The sequence below is a fragment of the Paramormyrops kingsleyae genome, chromosome 10 (genome assembly GCF_048594095.1).
Source record: "Paramormyrops kingsleyae isolate MSU_618 chromosome 10, PKINGS_0.4, whole genome shotgun sequence".
Taxonomy (NCBI): domain Eukaryota; kingdom Metazoa; phylum Chordata; class Actinopteri; order Osteoglossiformes; family Mormyridae; genus Paramormyrops; species Paramormyrops kingsleyae.
Genome location: NC_132806.1, coordinates 19,434,601 through 19,454,456, shown reverse-complemented (window position 1 = coordinate 19,454,456; position 19,856 = coordinate 19,434,601). Strand labels below are relative to the sequence as shown.

The window sequence follows — 19,856 nt, the reverse complement described above, 5'->3', positions numbered from 1 at the left end:
ACAAAGAAGCGTATTCCTGTTAGCCACCTTCTGCTGGGTGCAGATTGACTGCATTTACAGGCGATACACAGGGCACCTAAAAGAAAGAAATATCATAAATATGCAAAAAATATATAATTAATGGTCACAGATTTAAATGATTGGCAGTGGTTTTATCTGTGCAATGGTTTTGCCAATATTATCTGAATAGCATGCTTGTTTTTTTGCTAGAAAAACAGACCCTTTTTTGTGAAAGAGCCAGGCAATACATTCTGGGTTTTCTCAGTAAATAAACAGTTTTGGACCAGTTTGTCCCATAGTTAAAATCAGACTCAGCAAGGAACTCTGTGCCAAGGTTTCTGGTAGCCAGAGAACCATCAATCCTTTCTTTAGACAATAGAATTCTATTTCCTGACCCAAATAGCCACTTTGGCACTGTGGATTAACAGAAAATAAACAGAGGCTTTTTGCCAGCCAAAGAAAGGGGGATTTAACTGACACTGAAGAGCTTTCTAGGGCTCCACTCTCAATCTGCGTGGGTAAGGGCTGGGGGCATGAGGGGGACCAAGCTGGGTGTGTGCTCTGAGCTCCAGTTTCAGCTACACGATTATTAATTTACCTACATCTTTGACATTCGAGCTGAACCCTTCATTTCCAATAAAGAAAGTGATTTACCATAGCACATTGGAATTTACCATATTTTACCTTTCCCCTTGATTATAAATCCTCCTTCAGTTATTAACTTTCTTCTTTCCATAACCAAAGACAGGTCCTGATTCAATGGTCAAAAACAGTCAAGTTATTTTTAGCTACTTTATACAGCTGAAGATATAAAGTATACAAAAGCTGTAAGCATCTGCCTGAGCCTTTGAGATCAGTCACGATGCCAACACATCTTCAACTTTCCCTCCAATAAAAAATCAATTCAAGTCTTATTAACTTACTGCAGGGATGCCTAATATCTACCATTCTGGTGGGAAGCCCCTGACCAGTGGTGTTTAGTTTCCTGGGTCACATAGGTGTGAGGAGGGCATGCCAATGTGATTTGCTGCACAGTTCTACCTTATACTACTCGCTGTGGGTTGATTACAAGCATCATGGAGTCAAAGTGGCTATTAAATGGATAGCAGATTATAGACAACCCTGAGTTCAGATTGGCCATCAAAGGATTCCTAGTTACACAACTTGGGTGCCCAAGGCAGGAGAACAAAAGCCAGATTCATCACAATTTGCATAGAGAGACTCGTTTCAAAGTGTTTTAGTGACAATGTAGTATCTTGTTCTTTTTAAAGATGCAAGCAGTTAGCAGTAAGTCGATCCATGGACTCACTTTGTCACTCCATACTATTACGGTGTCCGTGTCCTGTTTGTCTGGCTCTAGAATTAAGGGAAACAGGGTATTCTACAGTAGTGAGCTGAAACAAGGTATGAATGCAGCCTCAAGAGTAAAATGATCTGAGAAAAGTTAGAAAGAAGCTAATTCCAAGGAGGAAAATGCATCTTTCATATTTTTGACATAAAAACAACAATACAGAAAAGTGATCATAAGAAAAATGTTATTCTAAAAAAAGGAAGCGAATGTGTGTTAGGGTTTTTAATGACGGTACGTGGAAGTCAGTTTCAGTTTCAGTTAAATAATGTTGCCCTGAACTGACTGCCAAAGCTGGGCTGGCTGCCACGTTAGCTACAATTTATCTGAAATGTCTGTATTCCTAACTTTGCGCCAGAGTAGTAGGGCCTACCCAGACAGATTCAGGATAACTTATGTATACTACTGACTGAGACACGCATACTAAGAATGATCAAACTCTTGTTTGTAAGAAAAATTGATTTTGGCCATCACAAAACAGAAGGTAGAATCAGGTCTGATTGTGGGTTAACAAAGTGATGTAACATTTGATGTACAGGAATTCAAGCAAGCTCTAAATTTTAAATTTTAAATTAAAAACAATGCCTCAGTGTAAATGGGCTTTATTGAGGATTATGGGTTGAACTTTGACCTGGTCCTACGTTCACACGTTTCCCAAAATTACTCAGGGCTGTGTGACATGCTGGAGCAGAGGTATCCGTGCCGACCAAACAGCGCCGGGCATGCACAAAGATAAAGGACGTCAGCTGCGATCGCCATAGACACGGCCTTGACATCACCCTGCTGCGACCTGCTCTTTCCCAAGACAGCCGACCCAACCAAAGCGGGCCGAGGGCAAAATCAGGGGCGGGCACGCACACAGAACCAACGTGTGCTGAGCACACAAGGCAGCTGTGTGTTCGATGATGTCAGGCCCACTTCCCACAGAGGGGTGCTGAGAAACAAATGGGTGAACCCAGGCCCCGTTTTTGCCATTCTAGGAATAAAACAGGAAATTAATGAGATTCACATCACAGGGTAGGGTAGTCAAAGCCTCCATTGACACTGATGGTCTGTATCAATCAGTCAGAGAGGCTGGAGAGAGAAAAGAGTTGAATTGGGCCTGTTTGCTTTGCAAACCTTTAATTTGCTGCTACCAGGACAAAGGACATAAAATCAATTGCAAATGCTACAGGCTGGAAAGTGAACCACTCTCTTTTTAAATAAAAAAAAATCACTAATTACTAAATTACTAAATAACGATATAAAAAACAATTATGAGACTCTGTGGCCAAAAAAAATAATAAACTGATAAGTGAATATTTCACAACTAGTACAATTTTGTTTTCCTATTGTACTACGCTTGAAGAGCAAGTATTACTACACGTCTAACAAATCTTATCATCTTGTCATGAGGGTTTGCCTCATGGCGTCAGTAAGCTGCTTAGCACGTGGAAAACACCTGAACAGCCTGACACACCACATAAGCATGGAAAACTTCATTCAAGAGTGGCGATAAGGCATTTTGTGCAACTTAAGATTCAACTTTAGGTGCATGGGGTGGCAAGCGAAACATTCACAGGAAGATGGTGTTTGTCCATGTTGCTTTACAGTCCTATTAGCACGTTAACAGCACTAGAGTCCAAGGCATTCCTTCGTTCTCAGAACACAAGACTCATCTCCCAGAGTGCGTAAGAGGAATGCGGCCATTGAGTAATTTCTCAGAAAGCAGACAGATAGTGAAAGTAATATGTAGATGATGCAAGTTCTTAAGATAAATTTTGGAAGGGGACGTATCTGAAACACTCTTCGATCAGCTAATCATTTAACTGGTTTGACGTTAGGTTATTGGTTCTATTACTGTTATGAAATATTATTAATTAGCTGAAAAAGGAGAATAAAACTGATAATAAAAGAACATGGGAGAAAAACAAAATAAAAAGTTGGTGTACAGTACTGTGCAAAGGCAGTCATAGAAAATGATTTTTAAATGATTTTTGGTGGTGTAAATCTATGGTGCCTGTCAAAGTGTGTCAGCTTAGCCATTTCAAAACCTCTCCTATAAAGTCAGGGGAACATTAGCATGAATCCAAGGGCCCCTCGGTATCAGCGGCCCTAAAATAGTTGAAATATACTTGGAAGGTCTTGTTTGGGGGCCCAGTGTGATATGCTGTCATGGGCACCAAAATATCTTGAAAAGTAGGATACAATTTTTCACTATCATATATCTATCTATCTATCTAGAGCTGATAGTGAAAGTTAACAAATACATCAAATGATATATATGCCCTCAAGGAGAGGCTTGGGAATTGATGCGATGTTCTAGCCATCAAACAAGATCTCCATTACTTTTTGGAATTCTTGTTCATTCTCACCATTACGGTTATTTTTCTTATATTGTACTGTTTTTTTTTTTTAGCAAATGTACACTTAATACCGAAATAAACAGCTCTAACCATTTTCTTTACATTAGACTTTTGCACAGTAATGTATATTAATGAAAGCAGGGAAACAGCAGAGTTTCTGTCTGGGTAACCTTTCTGGATAACTTAACCATGGGAAATAGCTAAACAGTTTGTGACTGCCCCCTGCAGTTTTAAGTAGGAGAAGTTGTAACTGAGAATACAGTGGAATTAAATGGTCTTTGATTTACTATAGGATTTCTTTCATCGAAGTTTTTTTTTTTAGATTTTGATATTTAGAATTATTCATAATTATAACTTTCTTATTTACAAATTTGGTTATATTACTTGTAAACTTACATAGTAAAGCTATATCTCTCTTGCTTCTGGTGTATAAAGATCGGGCATGTTCACATACCGAAAAACTAAAACTAATAATATGCACAATTTTTTAAAATAAAATACATTTCTTATACCGCGAACACACTATTTTAAAAGCTGATAGATCGCACGTTTCGACACGCCGCAATGCCTCAGGTTACGTTCACCTCCTTTTATTAACAGCTGATTTGGGATCAGTTTTTCCTCCACCACTCCGTATCCTGCCAATTATACGCAGACTAAACACACTGATCCGAGCTTACTTAGCAAGGATGTGATATCTACGGCGCCGCAGTGCCCCGCGAATTGATACGCAAAATTCTCCTTAGTACACCCACATTCTCGTTTATTACGCTAAAAGATATTTTCTGCAACAAAGAAATTCAAGAAGAAGACCACTTATTTGTGTGAAGTATTTACACTCAAACACAAAGTAAGTTTTTAAAACATATGCTTGAGCTATATTGTTATAGATGTCAGTATTGTATTAGAATATCAATGGGGGTCTAGTTTTTAAACGGAAGAAAGTTCCAGTCAGATCCGCCATTTCAGAGTGGGCTAGGCGCGTTGTCAAGAAGAGAAATATTGCTTTCCTATTTTAGGAATATATGTATGTTGTTATTCTTTCTTTATCTTTGATTATCTTCGAAGCTTGAAATTGGGTGGTATTTCGGTTGGTGTCTTCATATTTTATCCGACGACCAATATTGAATGACGCGTGGTTAAGGCTAGGTGGCTAGCGACAAATGATACAAAGGATCGTTAGCTTCCTTATTGAAGGATACACTTCGCTGGTGTGTTGGTACAACCAGAAGAGCACCTTTTACCACCAGCCGTCCGTTTAGACGTTGTAGGAAACGGATTACAGGAATTTACCGGCGCTGGTTTTTGTGTAACTTGGAAGCAGACAAAACAATTCATCTAGAAGAAGAACACTTTGACGGACCTCTGCGGACCAGACCGACGAAGAGATGGCGAGCTCCGTTGGAAACGTGGCTGATAGCACAGGTAGCTGTTCCCGCTAACCAACTGGTTAACTTGTTGGTCTTATTTTACTTATAACCAATGCTTTAATTTGGAGTAATATAGAAGTACTAGTATTGCCGTCAGGTGTTTTAAACTGTCTTTATGAGCTGAACTGTAAGAAGGCATTAAGGTACCCCCGATGTTGCTATTTTTAGTTATCAACGTTCCATTACTGTTCAGAAGCTTCCGACTAAAAATTAATATTAATAAAATACATAGCTAGATGCATCCAGTTAAAATGTAATTCGTCGTTTTTAAGCGCCGGCCTATTTAGAAACCCGAAATGAACGGTACGTAGCTAGTTTGGTGACGCTTTTCATTAGAAAATACCTGCTGATTCAACGGCGTACACTGAACGGCGCTGCCGCTAAGCAAAATGGCAACCTTCTTGTATAAAACCAGCGCGGACAGTCTGCATCTGGCTGAAAATCAATGATGAAAATATGCCGAACTTTAAACCCATTCGTGTATGTATGTATGTATGTGTATATATATATATATATATATATACATACACGAATGGGTTTAAAGTTCGGCATATTTTCGGCTATATATATATATATATATATATATAGTTTTATTCACATTTGTTATAGTATATTGTCGTAATTTTATTATGCGATCTTACAGGTGTATATTTGCTTAAGTATATTAAGCTTTCTATTTAAGGGTGTAATGGTGGGCCCGTTCTGTCTATTCATCTACCACGTTTATGGTCATTATAGGACAAGTGGATATAGAAAATTAGTGGATGGATTGTCGGTTAGCGTCTCCAATTCCGATCCTGCAGTGCTACTATCCAGTAGGTTTTCTGTTCTACCTGGCTTCTGATGAGCCACACCTGCTCCTGGTATTTACCTGAGAACTGAAGTGGCTCATCAGAAAACAGGTAGAACAGAAAACCTACAGAATAGCAGCTCGCCAGGACCAGAGTTGGAGGCCCCCAGTCTATAACCTTTGTCCCACTTACTTTGAAGTACTATTGCTCATTGAACTGCATTTTTTTTTTGTAATTCAGGAAAATACATGTTGATAGTAAGTGTAGCGATTACTTGTACTTTTGTGTCAAGTATATTCCTCAACACCCATTCTGAAGTTTTTTTTTAATCCCCTGTTTGAAATCTGTATCTATGTTTGTCATCACCAGTCATTAATTTGTCATGCATCATTTGGGCATCTTTGCTTGCAGAATTTTCTGAAGCATTCATTGTTTATCATTGTCGTCTTTTTCCATTGTTGTTGTGCACTGTCTTATTTTCAATCATGTTTTGTTTCCTTCCATTTTTTTCTAACATGTTGTTTTTCCCCTCCCCCTCCCCTTGGGCTGTGCTGGTGCTCCAGAACCGACAAAACGTATGCTTTCCTTCCAAGGGTTGGCCGAGCTGGCGCACAGGGAGTACCAGTCGGGTGACTTTGAGGCGGCTGAGCGCCATTGCATGCAGCTGTGGAGGCAGGAGCCTGACAACACTGGGGTTTTGCTTCTGCTCTCCTCCATCCACTTCCAATGCCGCCGGCTTGACAGGTGAGACGGGCCCTGACCGGGCCCATGGTGGTGGGGTCTGCTGGTGCCACCCAGCCAGCAGCACGCCCATGTGACGCAAGACCGGCGCTGCCAAGTGCTCTGATTGGCGGCGTGATGCCCTTGTGTGTATCGGTTGTTATTCTTCTGTACCTCTCCCTAACCTGTTAGTTTTTTTGTACTTTTCTAAAACCACACCTTTTTCTACAGCTTTCTCTAAGCAGAGTTTGTGTCCCCCCCCCCCCAAAGGTGTTTGGAACTAATACCTTGTATGAAGTGAAACACATTCTCTCACCTTCCACCTTTTCTGTGAGTGTGTCTTGTCTGGTTAGTAGAGGTAAGCATGTATATTTGTGGGTTGACTTGCTGGAATTTCAATAAACCGGGTCAGTTCTGGATTTTTTTTAACCAAAGCACCTTATTTCAAATTTTATCATTTGTGGCTAATTTTCTTATTGTTGTTTGTGTGTTTCAAATTCTTACCTTCTCTGGTTTTTGTTGAGTTGTTTTTTTTTAGGATTATAAACTTTTAGGTCTGGCCTAGGTTGCACAATGAATATAGCCCTAGCTGCGTGCATAGCGGGAAAACTTTTTTAAAGATCCAGTTGTGTGTGAATATGGAAATGTGCATGATATGTCATACTTAAGAAATGATTTTCCAGGGTGGACTGCCGATGTGGGGTGGTTTGCAGTGTTTATGCATACTGCAAACACTAGGAAGACTAACTTGTGATACTGTGATAGGCTCCCTTTATACATGATATCATCTCAAGTTGCTGGTTGATGGGTGTAGTTTATAGTAACAGTTGTATTCTGTGTAGTGTTCGTTCCGGTGACTGGTCTGGTAACACTTTCATTAGTAAACTTGTAAGAACTGCTTTTAAAGAGTGCAGTTGGAATTTTAGCAGCTCTGGAAGTAAGTTGTTAGATGAGAAATTAAAATATGGTTTACTTTTATTGTCTCAAAGGGCAGAATAACTTTGAGCCTCATGCTTCTCTCAACTGATAGAGCACTTGGGTGTGGCTCATTTACATAGCAGTTGGTGAAATTTTATGGAGCTTTTTTTCACTCATTAAATGGAAATACCAAAGGTTGTATTAATCTTTAGATGCAGTGACATTTGCATGGGTTCTGCCCTTATGTAAACATAATGGAATGTTCCCTATTGCAGCTCAGCCTTTTTCATGACGCCACCATCACCATTACTGGGCTTGTTCAGTTGCTTCTATAATGGATTCTTTGAAATTTGCTTTCCTGGGAATGTTAACTTAATTACACAAACAAAATAATCCGTTGCCGCTGTTTACTGGAATCTGGTTGTACAAACAACATTTTAATTGAAATGTTTGTTTTTCACTTGTTTGAGTTTTTCTGTCTTTCATTTTTCCTTTTATATGTTTAGATATTGGTGCAGATTAGATTATGGTACATTCTCGAAGCGACTGGAATTGTTGCTGGGTTGTGAACCTGCAATCCTATGGCTCCTGCTTCGCCCCGCTGCTTGTGTGACTGGTCAGTCTCTCTGACTTGGGGGGTCTTCATCTCTTTGGGTCTGCAGGTCGGCTCACTTCAGCACTTTGGCCATCAAGCAGAACCCCATGCTGGCGGAGGCCTATTCCAACCTGGGCAACGTCTACAAGGAGCGCGGACAGCTGCAGGAGGCCATCGAGCACTACCGGCACGCGCTGCGGCTGAAGCCCGACTTCATCGACGGATACATCAACCTGGCGGCTGCACTGGTGGCTGCTGGGGACATGGAAGGGGCTGTGCAGGCCTACGTTTCCGCTCTGCAGTACAACCCGGTGGGTGCCTCGCCGTCCTGCTGCCGCCTCTGTCGGCCTGAAAAGATGCCGCCGCTCTAACGGCCACTTGTGCGGGTGCTCTGGTCTGCATCGCAGGATCTCTACTGTGTCCGGAGCGACTTGGGGAATTTGCTGAAGGCGCTTGGGCGCCTGGAAGAGGCTAAGGTACGTCCTAGTGGGTTCACTGCTGCAAGGCTTGTTGCGTCTTATTTATTTTCTTCTTTTTTTTTTATACGTTTTGGTTGATTCCCACTCTCACTCTGGCCCCAGCCCTCCTGTTGGAGTGAATGAATCTTCCGCTTATCTGTCTCCCTGCTGGTGTTCATTTGTCATACTCTACTTCATTCCCACCCCACGCCATAGGCCCCGTCCCTCTTAAGATTGCCCTCATTTTCTCACTAGTTTCAGTTTCTTTAATTTTTTTAGGAACACAAAGCCCAACCCCTTCCCTTCATACATTGCTAACAGTCCATTTACATTAAGACCATAATGCTGCTTTTATTCATCATATCTATAACTCAAGACTAGTTTTTTTTTTTTTATTTCTTCTGTAGACTCCCTCCAGTTTTTTTTTTATTAAAGAGATTTTAATTATTTTCCTTTTTAAATGCACTTAGATTACACTCATGTCTCCTTTCCAGCTTGCTCTGTCTTCTTGATCCAGTATGTTTCTTCTGCCTTGGCTTGATCCTGGTTCAGTGCCTTTCCACACATGAAGAAAGGCTGGTCTCTAGAAATTGTGTAAGACGGGAGTTTCCAAAACCAAAATTAGCTTTTAACACTTGATTCCAGTGCTGCTTTGGTGGGATGATGCTGGCTCGGTCTTCGAAGAATAAATGGACTGATGGAGTTAGTGGTCTTTGCTATGCAAAAAATAAGATGGCTTCTAACCCACATTTCTCACAATTTTCCAAAGAACTGCCCTTTTCCCACCTGGACAATAAAACATCAGGAATTGAACAACAGCTCCATCTGAGCAGAGTAGACTCCTCCTGCTGTTGCTCTTTGAGTTGCCCCTCTCACCCCCATGACCCCAATCTAGCACTTGCAGGCTCTGAAGCTGCCATTGGATTTGGTGTTGGCTGGAGCTCAGTGTGTCCACCTTTCGCTGGTTACAAGCCATCTTATTTGGTGCTAAAGGGGGGGTGAGGTGGGGAGAAGCGTTTGGGGGGCTGCCCATTCCCTGTCCCCGCCCCGCTCTATTGCTCCACCCCCCCGCGCGCCTGCTCAGGGCCCGTGGAGTGTGCGCGCACGGAGCTGTCTGCCTGACCCCCCTCAGCCCCGCTCGCCACCAATCGGGACGAGCGCACGGGGGTTTCCGGGTGTTTCTGTCCACCCATGAAACCTCTGCAGCACCCCAAGCAAACGAGACTCCCCTCCCGATAAGATTATGCGTGTGTAATAGGAAGTGGCAACCTGAGGTGTCCCTGAAGGCTCCATTGCCCCCTCCCATCCCTGCTCTCCTTGGGGTCGCTGGGGCTGCGCCAGGCACACAGTTCACTATCTGCACTCCACTGCACGCGACAGCTGCTGGGATAGTGAGAGACAGAATGCACACGCGCAGCAGCAGCAGCGTTGACCTCTTTATTTCAGAACTGTGGAGGCTTCTAGATACAATTAAATCCCAGATTTTTTTTTCCTCCTTACCCATTGGCCAGGATTCAGGGAAGCAGGACAGGATAAAGCAAGATATTAAACCTGAAAAAAAAAGACAAGAGAAATAAAAAAAATGGAACTTTTTGTGCCCCAGAATGCTATGATTATATTCCCAGTAATTGTGATCATTTCATTTAAGAAAGATCAAGCCAGTCGGCCTCCCTCCTTTTTCTAAATTTAAATTGTAATTTTAATCAGAAATATTTGCATTACTGCTGTGAACAGAACAATCAAAGCCTTTCTTCTCTTTTGTCCCTTCTGTACATTCGTCTTGAACATACTGCATGATCGTAAATAAGGTTTTTTTTTTTTTTTATTTATTTTGTGAATAAGATCGTTATTTCCGTATGAAAAATATGTACTGTTTGCAAAACTTTTACTAACGATCTTGTTTCTTATTTTGTCTCTTTTGGTTTTTTCACGACTGATATTGTTATTTAGAAGGTTTCAGGTGGGTGACACTATTCCTGCGTAGGTGCCTGGCGGACAGGGACACTAGGGCAGGATCAGTCCTCTCCTCCTCTTCCAGCTGCGGCCACCCCCCTGACAAAGTCCAAAAATATGGTAACGGGTTTGTAACTGCCAACAAAAGAAAAACACACTTCACTCCATGCCTGAGTTCTTCTGTCTTGTGGCTTCCATTGAAGAACAAAAGAAACGAGAAAAAAAAAAAAACAGTAATGAGCTGTAGTACTCATTTGACTGCATAGTAACTGCCATCTTTAAGTTAAAAATGGATTGGAAGCAATATGCAAAAAAAAAAGTAAGAACCCTCTAACTCTTTAAATTTTTTTACTTATTTTTTTCCTATTTTTGTTTTGGTTTTTGTTGTTTTTTTTCCATTTATTTGGAGTTGCAGCGATCTGCTGGGCAGCTGATGCGCTGTGAGTCTGCAGTAGCGCAGGGGCTGCGCAGCGACACCCTCAGGCTACCCAAGCGCAAGCAAGCGAGCTCCCCCTCCCCTTACCCCCCCCCCAGCCTGTCAGTTGCAGACCCCCTTGCCCACCCCACCAGCATGTCACCCAGTGGCCCCCTTCCCCCTGAGATGGGGGTTTTTTGGCTTTGACTCCCCACTGCCCCCTAGAGTACTTTCCCCCTTCATAGCAGATGGCCCTCTGATCCACATTGTGCTGGAAGCTTGTCTTCCTGTTCCTCTAAAACATGAGGGGGTTCTAGAGTGTGGCAGCCTGGCAGCAGGGAATTTTGGGCTTCCGGTCCGCAGCTGACGCGTAGGGCTGGAGTTGGCGCGTGCGAGCGAGCGAACGAGCAAGCGAGCGGGGAAGCAAACATGGCTGTTAGTGCGGCTGGCGCCTGCGAGTGGCGACATGGTGGAAGCCATGCGCGCACGCGTACCTTTTGCGCTTGCATTACAGGGACCTTTATCTGCATGTGGCACCTGGTATTTAAGGTTTCGAGGGACCCCCCCCCCCCCCCGGCACTCAGCCCTTCTGCTGGGCAGCATGTGCCGTTTCTGTAACCCGGGCATTAGGCTGTTCTTACGCTGGGTGTGAATTTAACACGTCTTATCGGGGTGCAGCACCCACCCCAGCTGGGTTTAAGTGAAGTGCCTGTGATCATTCTCTCACAAAGGCCATAACTGAAAAATGCCGGTGTGCATGTAGGTGTCGGTCGGATCCGCGCAGCGCAGGAAAAAGCGAGCTGCTTAGCGCGGCAGATTTTGCGCACGCGAGCCCATGCTGCAGGCTCACTTTTTGCTTTTGTGGAGAGCGAAAACTAACTGTTTCTTGTCTACTTTTTGTTTTCTTCCTTTTTTTTTATTCAATCTTTTTATTTTTTCCTTTTATAACCCCTTCCCCTACCTACACTTCTCTGCCTCTTCTTCTCTGGTTTTGGTTATTAACCCCCCCTTCAAGGCCTGTTACCTGAAGGCAATTGAGACTCAGCCAAACTTTGCGGTGGCTTGGAGCAACCTGGGCTGTGTGTTCAATGCCCAGGGAGAGATCTGGCTGGCCATTCATCACTTTGAGAAGGTGAACGGATGTGACTACATCGTTGAAGTTGCCTGTCCCTGTCTTAACCTGTGCTTGGTATCTCGTCATAGGATGATTCACCTTTAATTGCTAAATGTTGTATGTCTTAGGCTGTGACTCTGGATCCTAATTTTCTGGATGCCTATATCAATTTGGGAAATGTCCTCAAAGAAGCAAGAATCTTTGACAGGTGGGTAACTTTTATTGATAGTTATTTTAAACTAGATCTGAATGTTTAGCTTTATTTCAGGCCATGTTTTCCCTTTAGTCTGCAGTGCACAAACCCCATAGTTTACTCCTTTCTGTGTCTTACTCTCCCTGCTTGTTCATAAAGGTGTATAAACTGAATTGTGCTCTTTCCCCCTAACAGGGCTGTTGCGGGATACCTCCGTGCCCTCAGCCTGAGCCCTAACCATGCCGTGGTCCATGGTAACCTGGCCTGTGTGTACTATGAGCAGGGCCTGATTGACCTGGCCATCGATACCTATAGGCGTGCCATTGAGCTACAGCCTCATTTCCCTGATGCCTATTGCAACCTGGCCAATGCCCTCAAAGAGAAGGGCAATGTAAGTGACTTAAGCCTGTCTCCAGTGGCAGTTATGTCATGTCCTACTTTCAAGGTAGGAACTGGCCTGCCTTGCTTGCCTTTTGATTTGCCTTTGCTTGTCCTAAGAGCTGGTGAAAAATTTTGTTTTATTTTAAGTGTTAGATTTCCTGGCTAAAATGAAATTTGCAATTGCTGTTTTTTTTACCATAGTTAAACTTAAGAAGCAGAGTGATGTTTTATGTCTCAGAACCTTTTTAGTTGATAAAATACCATGGATGCTTTGTATAGTCCGTTTCCCCAAGGTCAAGGGGGCCATTGACATGTTGTGGGTCCTTCCAGGTTTCAGAGGCGGAGGAGTGCTATAACACAGCGCTACGCCTGTGTCCCACACACGCGGACTCCCTCAACAATCTGGCCAACATCAAGCGAGAGCAGGGCAATATTGAGGAAGCCATCCAGCTCTACAGGAAAGCACTTGAGGTGAGATGTTGCGAGTGTAACAAGAACTAGAAGATAGAGGTTGGTAGTGGTTAGTAAATGTGGCCTCGTTCTTGTCTTTGTTCTGACCAAATGCATATTTGTAGGTTTTCCCTGAGTTTGCCGCGGCCCACTCCAACCTGGCCAGCGTCCTGCAGCAGCAGGGAAAGCTCCAGGAAGCCCTCATGCACTATAAGGAGGCCATCAGGTGTGCCCCGCTGTCTTCTCGGAGCGCGTCCTGCCTGCAGTTGTTCTCTTATCATCTCTGTCTATTTGGCTTTAGAGCAATGTCAAATATCACTGCATGCAATTTGGTAAGCGGTCCTGTCACTGCCACAGGATCAGCCCGACCTTCGCCGACGCCTACTCCAACATGGGTAACACGCTGAAGGAGATGCAGGATGTGCAGGGGGCGCTCCAGTGTTACACCCGCGCCATTCAGATCAACCCAGCCTTTGCTGATGCCCATAGCAACCTGGCCTCCATTCACAAGGTATCGCAATGTGTTTGAGGCTTATTCGCTCCTTCACAGTCTGATCGGATAGTTATAGCTTACTTGTGTGCGTTCATGTTTTTCCAGGATTCCGGAAATATTCCTGAGGCCATTGCGTCTTACCGCACTGCTCTGAAACTGAAGCCCGATTTTCCGGATGCCTATTGTAACCTGGCACACTGCCTACAGGTGAATAGAACCTCCAAATTTCTCCCGTGTTTCTGGATTTCCAGAACATCAGCTCTCAGCAGCAGTTAGGATTCTCCCAAAAGTTGCTGGAGATTTAGCATCTAACCTCAGAGCAGGTTCACGCGAGGTGACCTCGATTATCCCGCGCTTCCTCCAGATTGTGTGTGACTGGACTGATTATGATGAGCGCATGAAGAAACTGGTGAGCATCGTGGCTGACCAGCTGGAGAAGAACAGACTGCCCTCGGTGCACCCCCACCACAGCATGCTGTACCCCCTGTCCCACGGCTTCCGCAAAGCCATTGCCGAGAGACACGGCAATCTCTGCCTGGACAAGGTACCTGTTCTCAGTATTCCGCATTAGCCAGGTGTTATTTACCCCACCGTGAAGACCTGGCAAAAGTCTAAGTATAATACTCCGTCTATTTCAAAGTATGTTGTTTGGTCTAAACCTATAGATCAATGCCTTACACAAGCCTCCCTACGAGCACGCCAAGGACCTAAAGGCCAGCGGGGGGCGTCTGCGCGTGGGCTACGTCAGCTCTGATTTCGGGAACCACCCGACCTCACACCTCATGCAGTCTATCCCCGGCATGCACAACTCTGAGAAGTTTGAGGTGAGGGCCGCGTGATCCTTTTGAATACTGTGGAATGGTCTGATGCCTTTTAATCATGCCGACGTTTAGAGCAGTTTATGTTCTTGCCGGTGTCCCTGCAGTGCCCTGGATTTTCCTGATGACCTTCTGCTGTTTCTCTAGGTTTTCTGTTACGCCCTTAGCCCTGATGACAGCACCAATTTCCGTGTGAAGGTGATGGCAGAGGCCCACCATTTTGTAGACTTGTCCCAAGTAAGTGCAACAGAGAGCAGACAGTCTGTGCTCCCAGCCAGCCATTGCTGGAGTTACTTGTGGTATTTTTACTTTAATTTTATTTTTATTTTATTTTTATGATCACTCCTCCTTGCATCCTCTGAGCCTTGCTCTGTTCTCTTGCTCCTTTCCCCTCTTGTTCAGATTCCCTGCAATGGGAAGGCTGCAGATAGGATCCACCAGGACGGCGTGCACATCCTGATCAACATGAATGGCTATACCAAGGGGGCACGCAATGAACTGTTTGCCCTGCGGCCAGCACCTATTCAGGTAAGACTCTGGACAATAAAGGGGACTCTACATTTTACATTTTCCTTGCTTTGTACTTCTATTTTGTGCACATTGGAAAATCCATGACTGACATGCTATTAGAGCTTTTTATACTGAACCTAAAACTATTTCCCTGCCTGTTCAGGCCATGTGGCTGGGCTACCCTGGAACGAGTGGGGCTCCCTTTATGGATTACATCGCTTCTGACCTGGAGACCTCCCCCATCGAGCTGGCAGAGCAGTACTCTGAGAAACTGGCCTACATGCCACACACCTTCTTTATTGGCGATCATGCCAACATGTTCCCACACCTCAAGGTAGACGTGTGCATTTGTTGGAAAATATTGGTGTGCGATTAAACGCTTAACAAATATGGTGGTCAGTCTAAACTATTGGCTGATGTTGTAACTAGTGGCTTTTTTTTGTATGTTTCAGAAAAAGGCAGTGATTGACTTCAAGTCAAATGGACACATCTTCGACAATCGCATCGTGCTGAACGGCATCGATTTGAAGGCCTTTTTGGACAGCCTGCCGGACGTGAAGGCTGTGAAGGTAGGGTTAGGGCTACAGGCACGAGGCTCATGGTGAAAAGACATTTGAGCAGGTGTTCTTTCCTGCCGTGGCTTCTGCCTTAGCCTGACCTCTCTCTTCAGATGAAGTGCGACAGCCAAGAGACCACTGATGGCAATGGCGCCCTCTCCATGCCTGTCATCCCCATGAACACGGCCGCTGAGGCCATCATCAACATGATCAACCAGGGCCAGATCCAGGTCACCATCAACAGCTTCACTGTCAGCAATGGGCTGGCCACCACCCAGGTATATGGCACTGCATGGCAGACGTGGGGCTCAAACAGACCTGGAATGTGAAGAGGTGTTGGGATTGCTGTCTGAATATGGTGCCCCTCCCTTCTCACGTCTGTCTTGTACTTGTAGATCAACAATAAGGCTGCCACTGGAGAGGAGGTCCCACGCACAATCGTGGTCACGACGCGCTCCCAGTATGGACTCCCGGAGGACTCCATTGTATACTGCAACTTCAACCAACTGTACAAGATTGACCCTCCCACTCTACAGATGTGGGTCAACGTAAGTACAGAAGTCACTCTACAGGCTCACTGAATCCCAGTAAAAAGCTTTTGCTTCAAAATGCCATAAATGAACGTGCATCAGTTCGTACGTGTAAGTCTATGTTCACTGTAGGTGTAAACTGGAGCGTTGGTGTCTGCTTTTCTGGTTCGTGAAATGTCCCACTTATCACGCCGACTGCACTGCGTTTAGAAATGTAACTGCTCTGGTGCTCATCTTTAGACTAGGAATTAACAGAGATGTTATACACGCATGGTGTGTGTGTGTGGATATCTGTCCATATTTATAGTACTTCACAATAAAATGTCAGGGCAAAAATATACACTGGAAATGGGCTGGAGAGATTTTTAGTGTGTTTTTTAAAAATTTCTCTGCCTGTAATCCCTCTGGCACATGGTGTAGGCAACCTTGACCAAGGAGTGCTGGTATCTAGCAGGTTTTCTATCCTACCTGATGAGTTACTGTCTGCCTGAGATCAGGTGTGGTTCATCAGAGACCAGGTAGGATAGAAGATCTGTTGCATGTCGGTACTCTAGGATCGGGACTGCCTAGGCCTGCTGTGGCACTTGCTCAGTGAACAGTCTGTGATGGGACTCTAGTGCCTAGCGTTGCTGACCTTCCCCACCTATCCTGCAGATCCTGAAGCGGGTGCCTAACAGTGTGCTGTGGCTGCTGCGCTTCCCGGCCGTGGGCGAGCCCAACATCCAGCAGTGTGCCCAGAGCATGGGCCTTCCCATTTCACGCATCATCTTCTCGCCCGTGGCCCCCAAGGAGGAGCACGTCCGACGTGGCCAGCTAGCCGACGTCTGCCTGGACACGCCGCTCTGCAATGGGCACACCACTGGCATGGATGTGCTCTGGGCCGGCACACCCATGGTCACCATGCCAGGTAGGACCTGGGTGGTCAGTGGTCCATCTCTGCATTTGAGCTTGTTCAAGGAGAACAAAATTTTGCCCCTTTTGAACTTCTGAAGTTTATTGTAGATGCTAGTAAAACCTAGCCTCTGCTCGATGCCTTAGTTCTTAGTGTAATGGTTGCTGTTGAATGATGAACTGTAACAGACATGGACACTGATTCTGTCTAAATGGCATTCCTGCACAATGAGTTTGAGTTGTAATGGATTGCTGGGGCAGCATGTAGACAAACCTTTAGTTTCAGTGCAGTATGTCTCATTGGTCTTCACATCACCTGTGTCCCTCCCCCAGGTGAAACCTTAGCCTCTCGAGTGGCTGCCTCCCAGCTTACCTGTCTTGGCTGTCCTGAGCTCATCGCAATGAGTCGTCAGGATTATGAAGATGTGGCGGTCAAGCTGGGAACTGACATGGAATAGTGAGTATCTGTCACTTCTACGGATCTCTGAGCTGGTATATATTGGGCACAGCTAATAATAATCTCCTTTCTCATACCAGCCTGAAGATGGTTCGCGCTCGGGTCTGGAAGCAGCGCATATGCAGCCCACTGTTCAATACCAAGCAGTACACCATAGACCTGGAGAAGCTCTACGTGCAGATGTGGGAGCATTACTCTGCAGGGGCCAAGCCTGAGCATCTTGTTAATCTCCAGCCCCTGGAAAGCAGTGAAAGCGCCTGAGCTCAGCACCCCTAGTCCAGCTCTGATCCCAGCCACCATCACCACGCCCTTCCTAGGCACATGGACTCTGTTGTGGAGCCTGCCAGGTTAATCCCCTCAGAGCAGTCAAAAAACATTGTGGTTCTTTCTCAAATCCAAGAGGTGTGGAGAAGGGGGGGGGGTCTTGGCTGAGCTGTTTGTCTGGAACTTGTACCTACACACAACCTCACACATGCACGCTTGCATACATACACACATGCTCGCGCGCGCACACACACACACCGCCAAGCACATATTACAGGTCATTGTGGTATTTCCTCCCACAATTTTTTCAAACTCCACTTAACTCTCCCCAAATAGGTACACCAAATCAATTGCAGTTGGAGATCCCTTTCAGCAAATTCTGAGTTCTGTCTAGAGTAACAATAATGGGTTGGGGGGGGGGGAGTTAATTGATGTGTATGAGAGTAAATTCAGCTTTGACTTGGATATGAAACTTGCTTTAGTCTAAACCTGCTCTTTTCTGTGGTCCTGGCTACAAGACATCTTTTTGCACCCCCCCTCCCCATACCAAAAGCCAACTTTTAGATTTGTCATCTTTTTTTCCCCCCATTGTACAATGTCTTGAAGACCAAGCAATGGAAAATTGAAACTGGAAAGAACAGAAGCTTGACACTTGTTCATTAAAAGGGCCTTGCATAGATTTACTGTCCACTCACGTAAAGAAATTACTGCTCTTACAATTAGTGGCCCAGGTAAGTATTTTATCTTGGTTTTGTACTCTGCTTCCCTCCCTCCTTTTTAGATTTTATTTATACTTGAATGTGCTGTACTCCTACCTTCCGACACACTTAAGGTTTTGAATAAAGCGGTTGAATTAAATTTCACAGAATATAACTGAACCCAGGTCTTACACTTTAATGATGTGATGACTGTAATATGTGTTCAGTGTTGCTTTGCAGTAAATATTGTTTTGGAGTAGAAGCCTTTGAAGGTCCGTATTTGAATTAAATGCCATATGTTGGCTTTGAGCTTGGTCCTCTCCATCCAGGGTCTTAAGAGTATGATTGAATTATAGTTCCAGCCGAGATTTCGTACAGAAGGTATTCCTTGGAAGAAAAAAATGTCATGAAGGTTTAGCTTTGCTTCAGCTAGCCAGTTGCTATCTTCTGTTGAGTGTGTATTGACATACCTTTCGTCTTTTGAAACAAACCATTCAGTATTTGTTTCAATAGCAATATCCTTTAAGTCTGCTTATCCCAGTGTTCCTTGACAGCAGTCTTATCAGTGTGTTGATATCCCTTTAAGTCTCATCAAGAATGTCACCCTATTGCTCTCCGAAGCTTGAATGTTCTTGCCTGAGCATGTATCTCCTCTGCTCCTGGTTGGTGTTGGGTGTCTTAATCAGCTTTGTCCGGGTCACGTTCTCAATTAAGATATCAATAAATTTGTCAGTCTGAAATGTTGGCCTCCTTTGTTTCAATGATGTGCACACAGCTTTTGAGAATGGCTAGACATTCATGACATATTGGTTATGATAGTCATTACCTCATTGGAAGAAATGCTGTGATGAAGTGCAAAAATGTTCCCCTTGAAATGGGATGTCACGGGGCATTGTTCCTGCCAGTCTTACATAATCAGCAGTATGTATTCTGGTATTTATTCCCCCCTGAGCAGCAGCAGCAGTTCACAACCAAAAAATTGTAATTTGGCTTTTCCCTTCCATATGCTGTCGTTACATTCATGACATGTTGGCCTAACCTTGATAGATTTAGAGTGAATTAAATTGTACTTCAAATAAACGTTCAATCAAAATACAGGATATTAAGTTAATTATGACTAAAAAAAATCAGGAATATGGATCCATAGGTCTGGTAAAATCTTAAACGAAATATAGGGAGTGGCCAAAATAACTCAATACATTTGTTTGGGTACCTTCAAAATGTAATTAACGTGCATGGTCTATTAAATCAACAGCAAGGTCATAAGGAGCAACCTTAAGAACGGCTTCAATTTTCATATGAATTTTCTCATTCTTCATGAAGAAATTAAATGCATACTACGTATAATGTGTGGTATTATAATATATCAATGAACAATTTATTAAACATAAGGGACCTACTATCTGGCGAAGGAATATCCCATGGGAATGTGGAGTCGGAAAAGTACGTTTCGGATGTACACGAATCATTGAACGATTCTGACAAATCTTTTTGTATACCGATGAATCTATAAGCTGAAAATAATTA

The 19,856-nt window shown here is 44.1% G+C and overlaps 1 protein-coding gene across 2 annotated transcripts; it reads left to right on the top strand.

Moving 5' to 3' along the window:
- The first annotated feature begins 4,635 nt into the window (after positions 1–4,635).
- Positions 4,636–19,069, top strand: ogt.1 (O-linked N-acetylglucosamine (GlcNAc) transferase, tandem duplicate 1). 2 transcript variants are annotated; one of them, XM_023811492.2, is made up of 22 exons: positions 4,636–5,118; positions 6,508–6,658; positions 8,215–8,458; positions 8,555–8,623; positions 11,989–12,105; positions 12,216–12,295; positions 12,476–12,671; positions 12,992–13,132; positions 13,237–13,337; positions 13,469–13,622; positions 13,710–13,811; positions 13,969–14,148; positions 14,270–14,428; positions 14,570–14,659; positions 14,825–14,950; positions 15,096–15,266; positions 15,385–15,501; positions 15,603–15,767; positions 15,885–16,037; positions 16,674–16,926; positions 17,244–17,367; positions 17,448–19,069. In XM_023811492.2, the coding sequence occupies exons 1-22, from the start codon at positions 5,082–5,084 to the stop codon at positions 17,626–17,628; spliced, it is 3,111 nt and encodes a 1,036-aa protein (XP_023667260.1). In that variant the 5' UTR covers positions 4,636–5,081; the 3' UTR covers positions 17,629–19,069. The 2 variants fall into 2 exon arrangements, with proteins under 2 accessions (XP_023667260.1, XP_023667259.1); XM_023811491.2 differs by having other exon boundaries at positions 6,478–6,658.
- Positions 19,070–19,856: the final 787 nt, after the last annotated feature.

What these genes read in the sequence shown, in the direction of transcription:
- ogt.1 (XM_023811491.2), top strand. Translation starts at nt 5,082, where the DNA reads ATGGCGAGCTCCGTTGGAAACGTGGCTGATAGCACAG. An exon ending in GAAGCAAGAATCTTTGACAG is followed by an intron (nt 12,296 to 12,475) that starts GTGGGTAACTTT and finishes TCCCCCTAACAG; the next exon opens with GGCTGTTGCGGGATACCTCC. An exon ending in CGGACGTGAAGGCTGTGAAG is followed by an intron (nt 15,502 to 15,602) that starts GTAGGGTTAGGG and finishes CTCTCTCTTCAG; the next exon opens with ATGAAGTGCGACAGCCAAGA.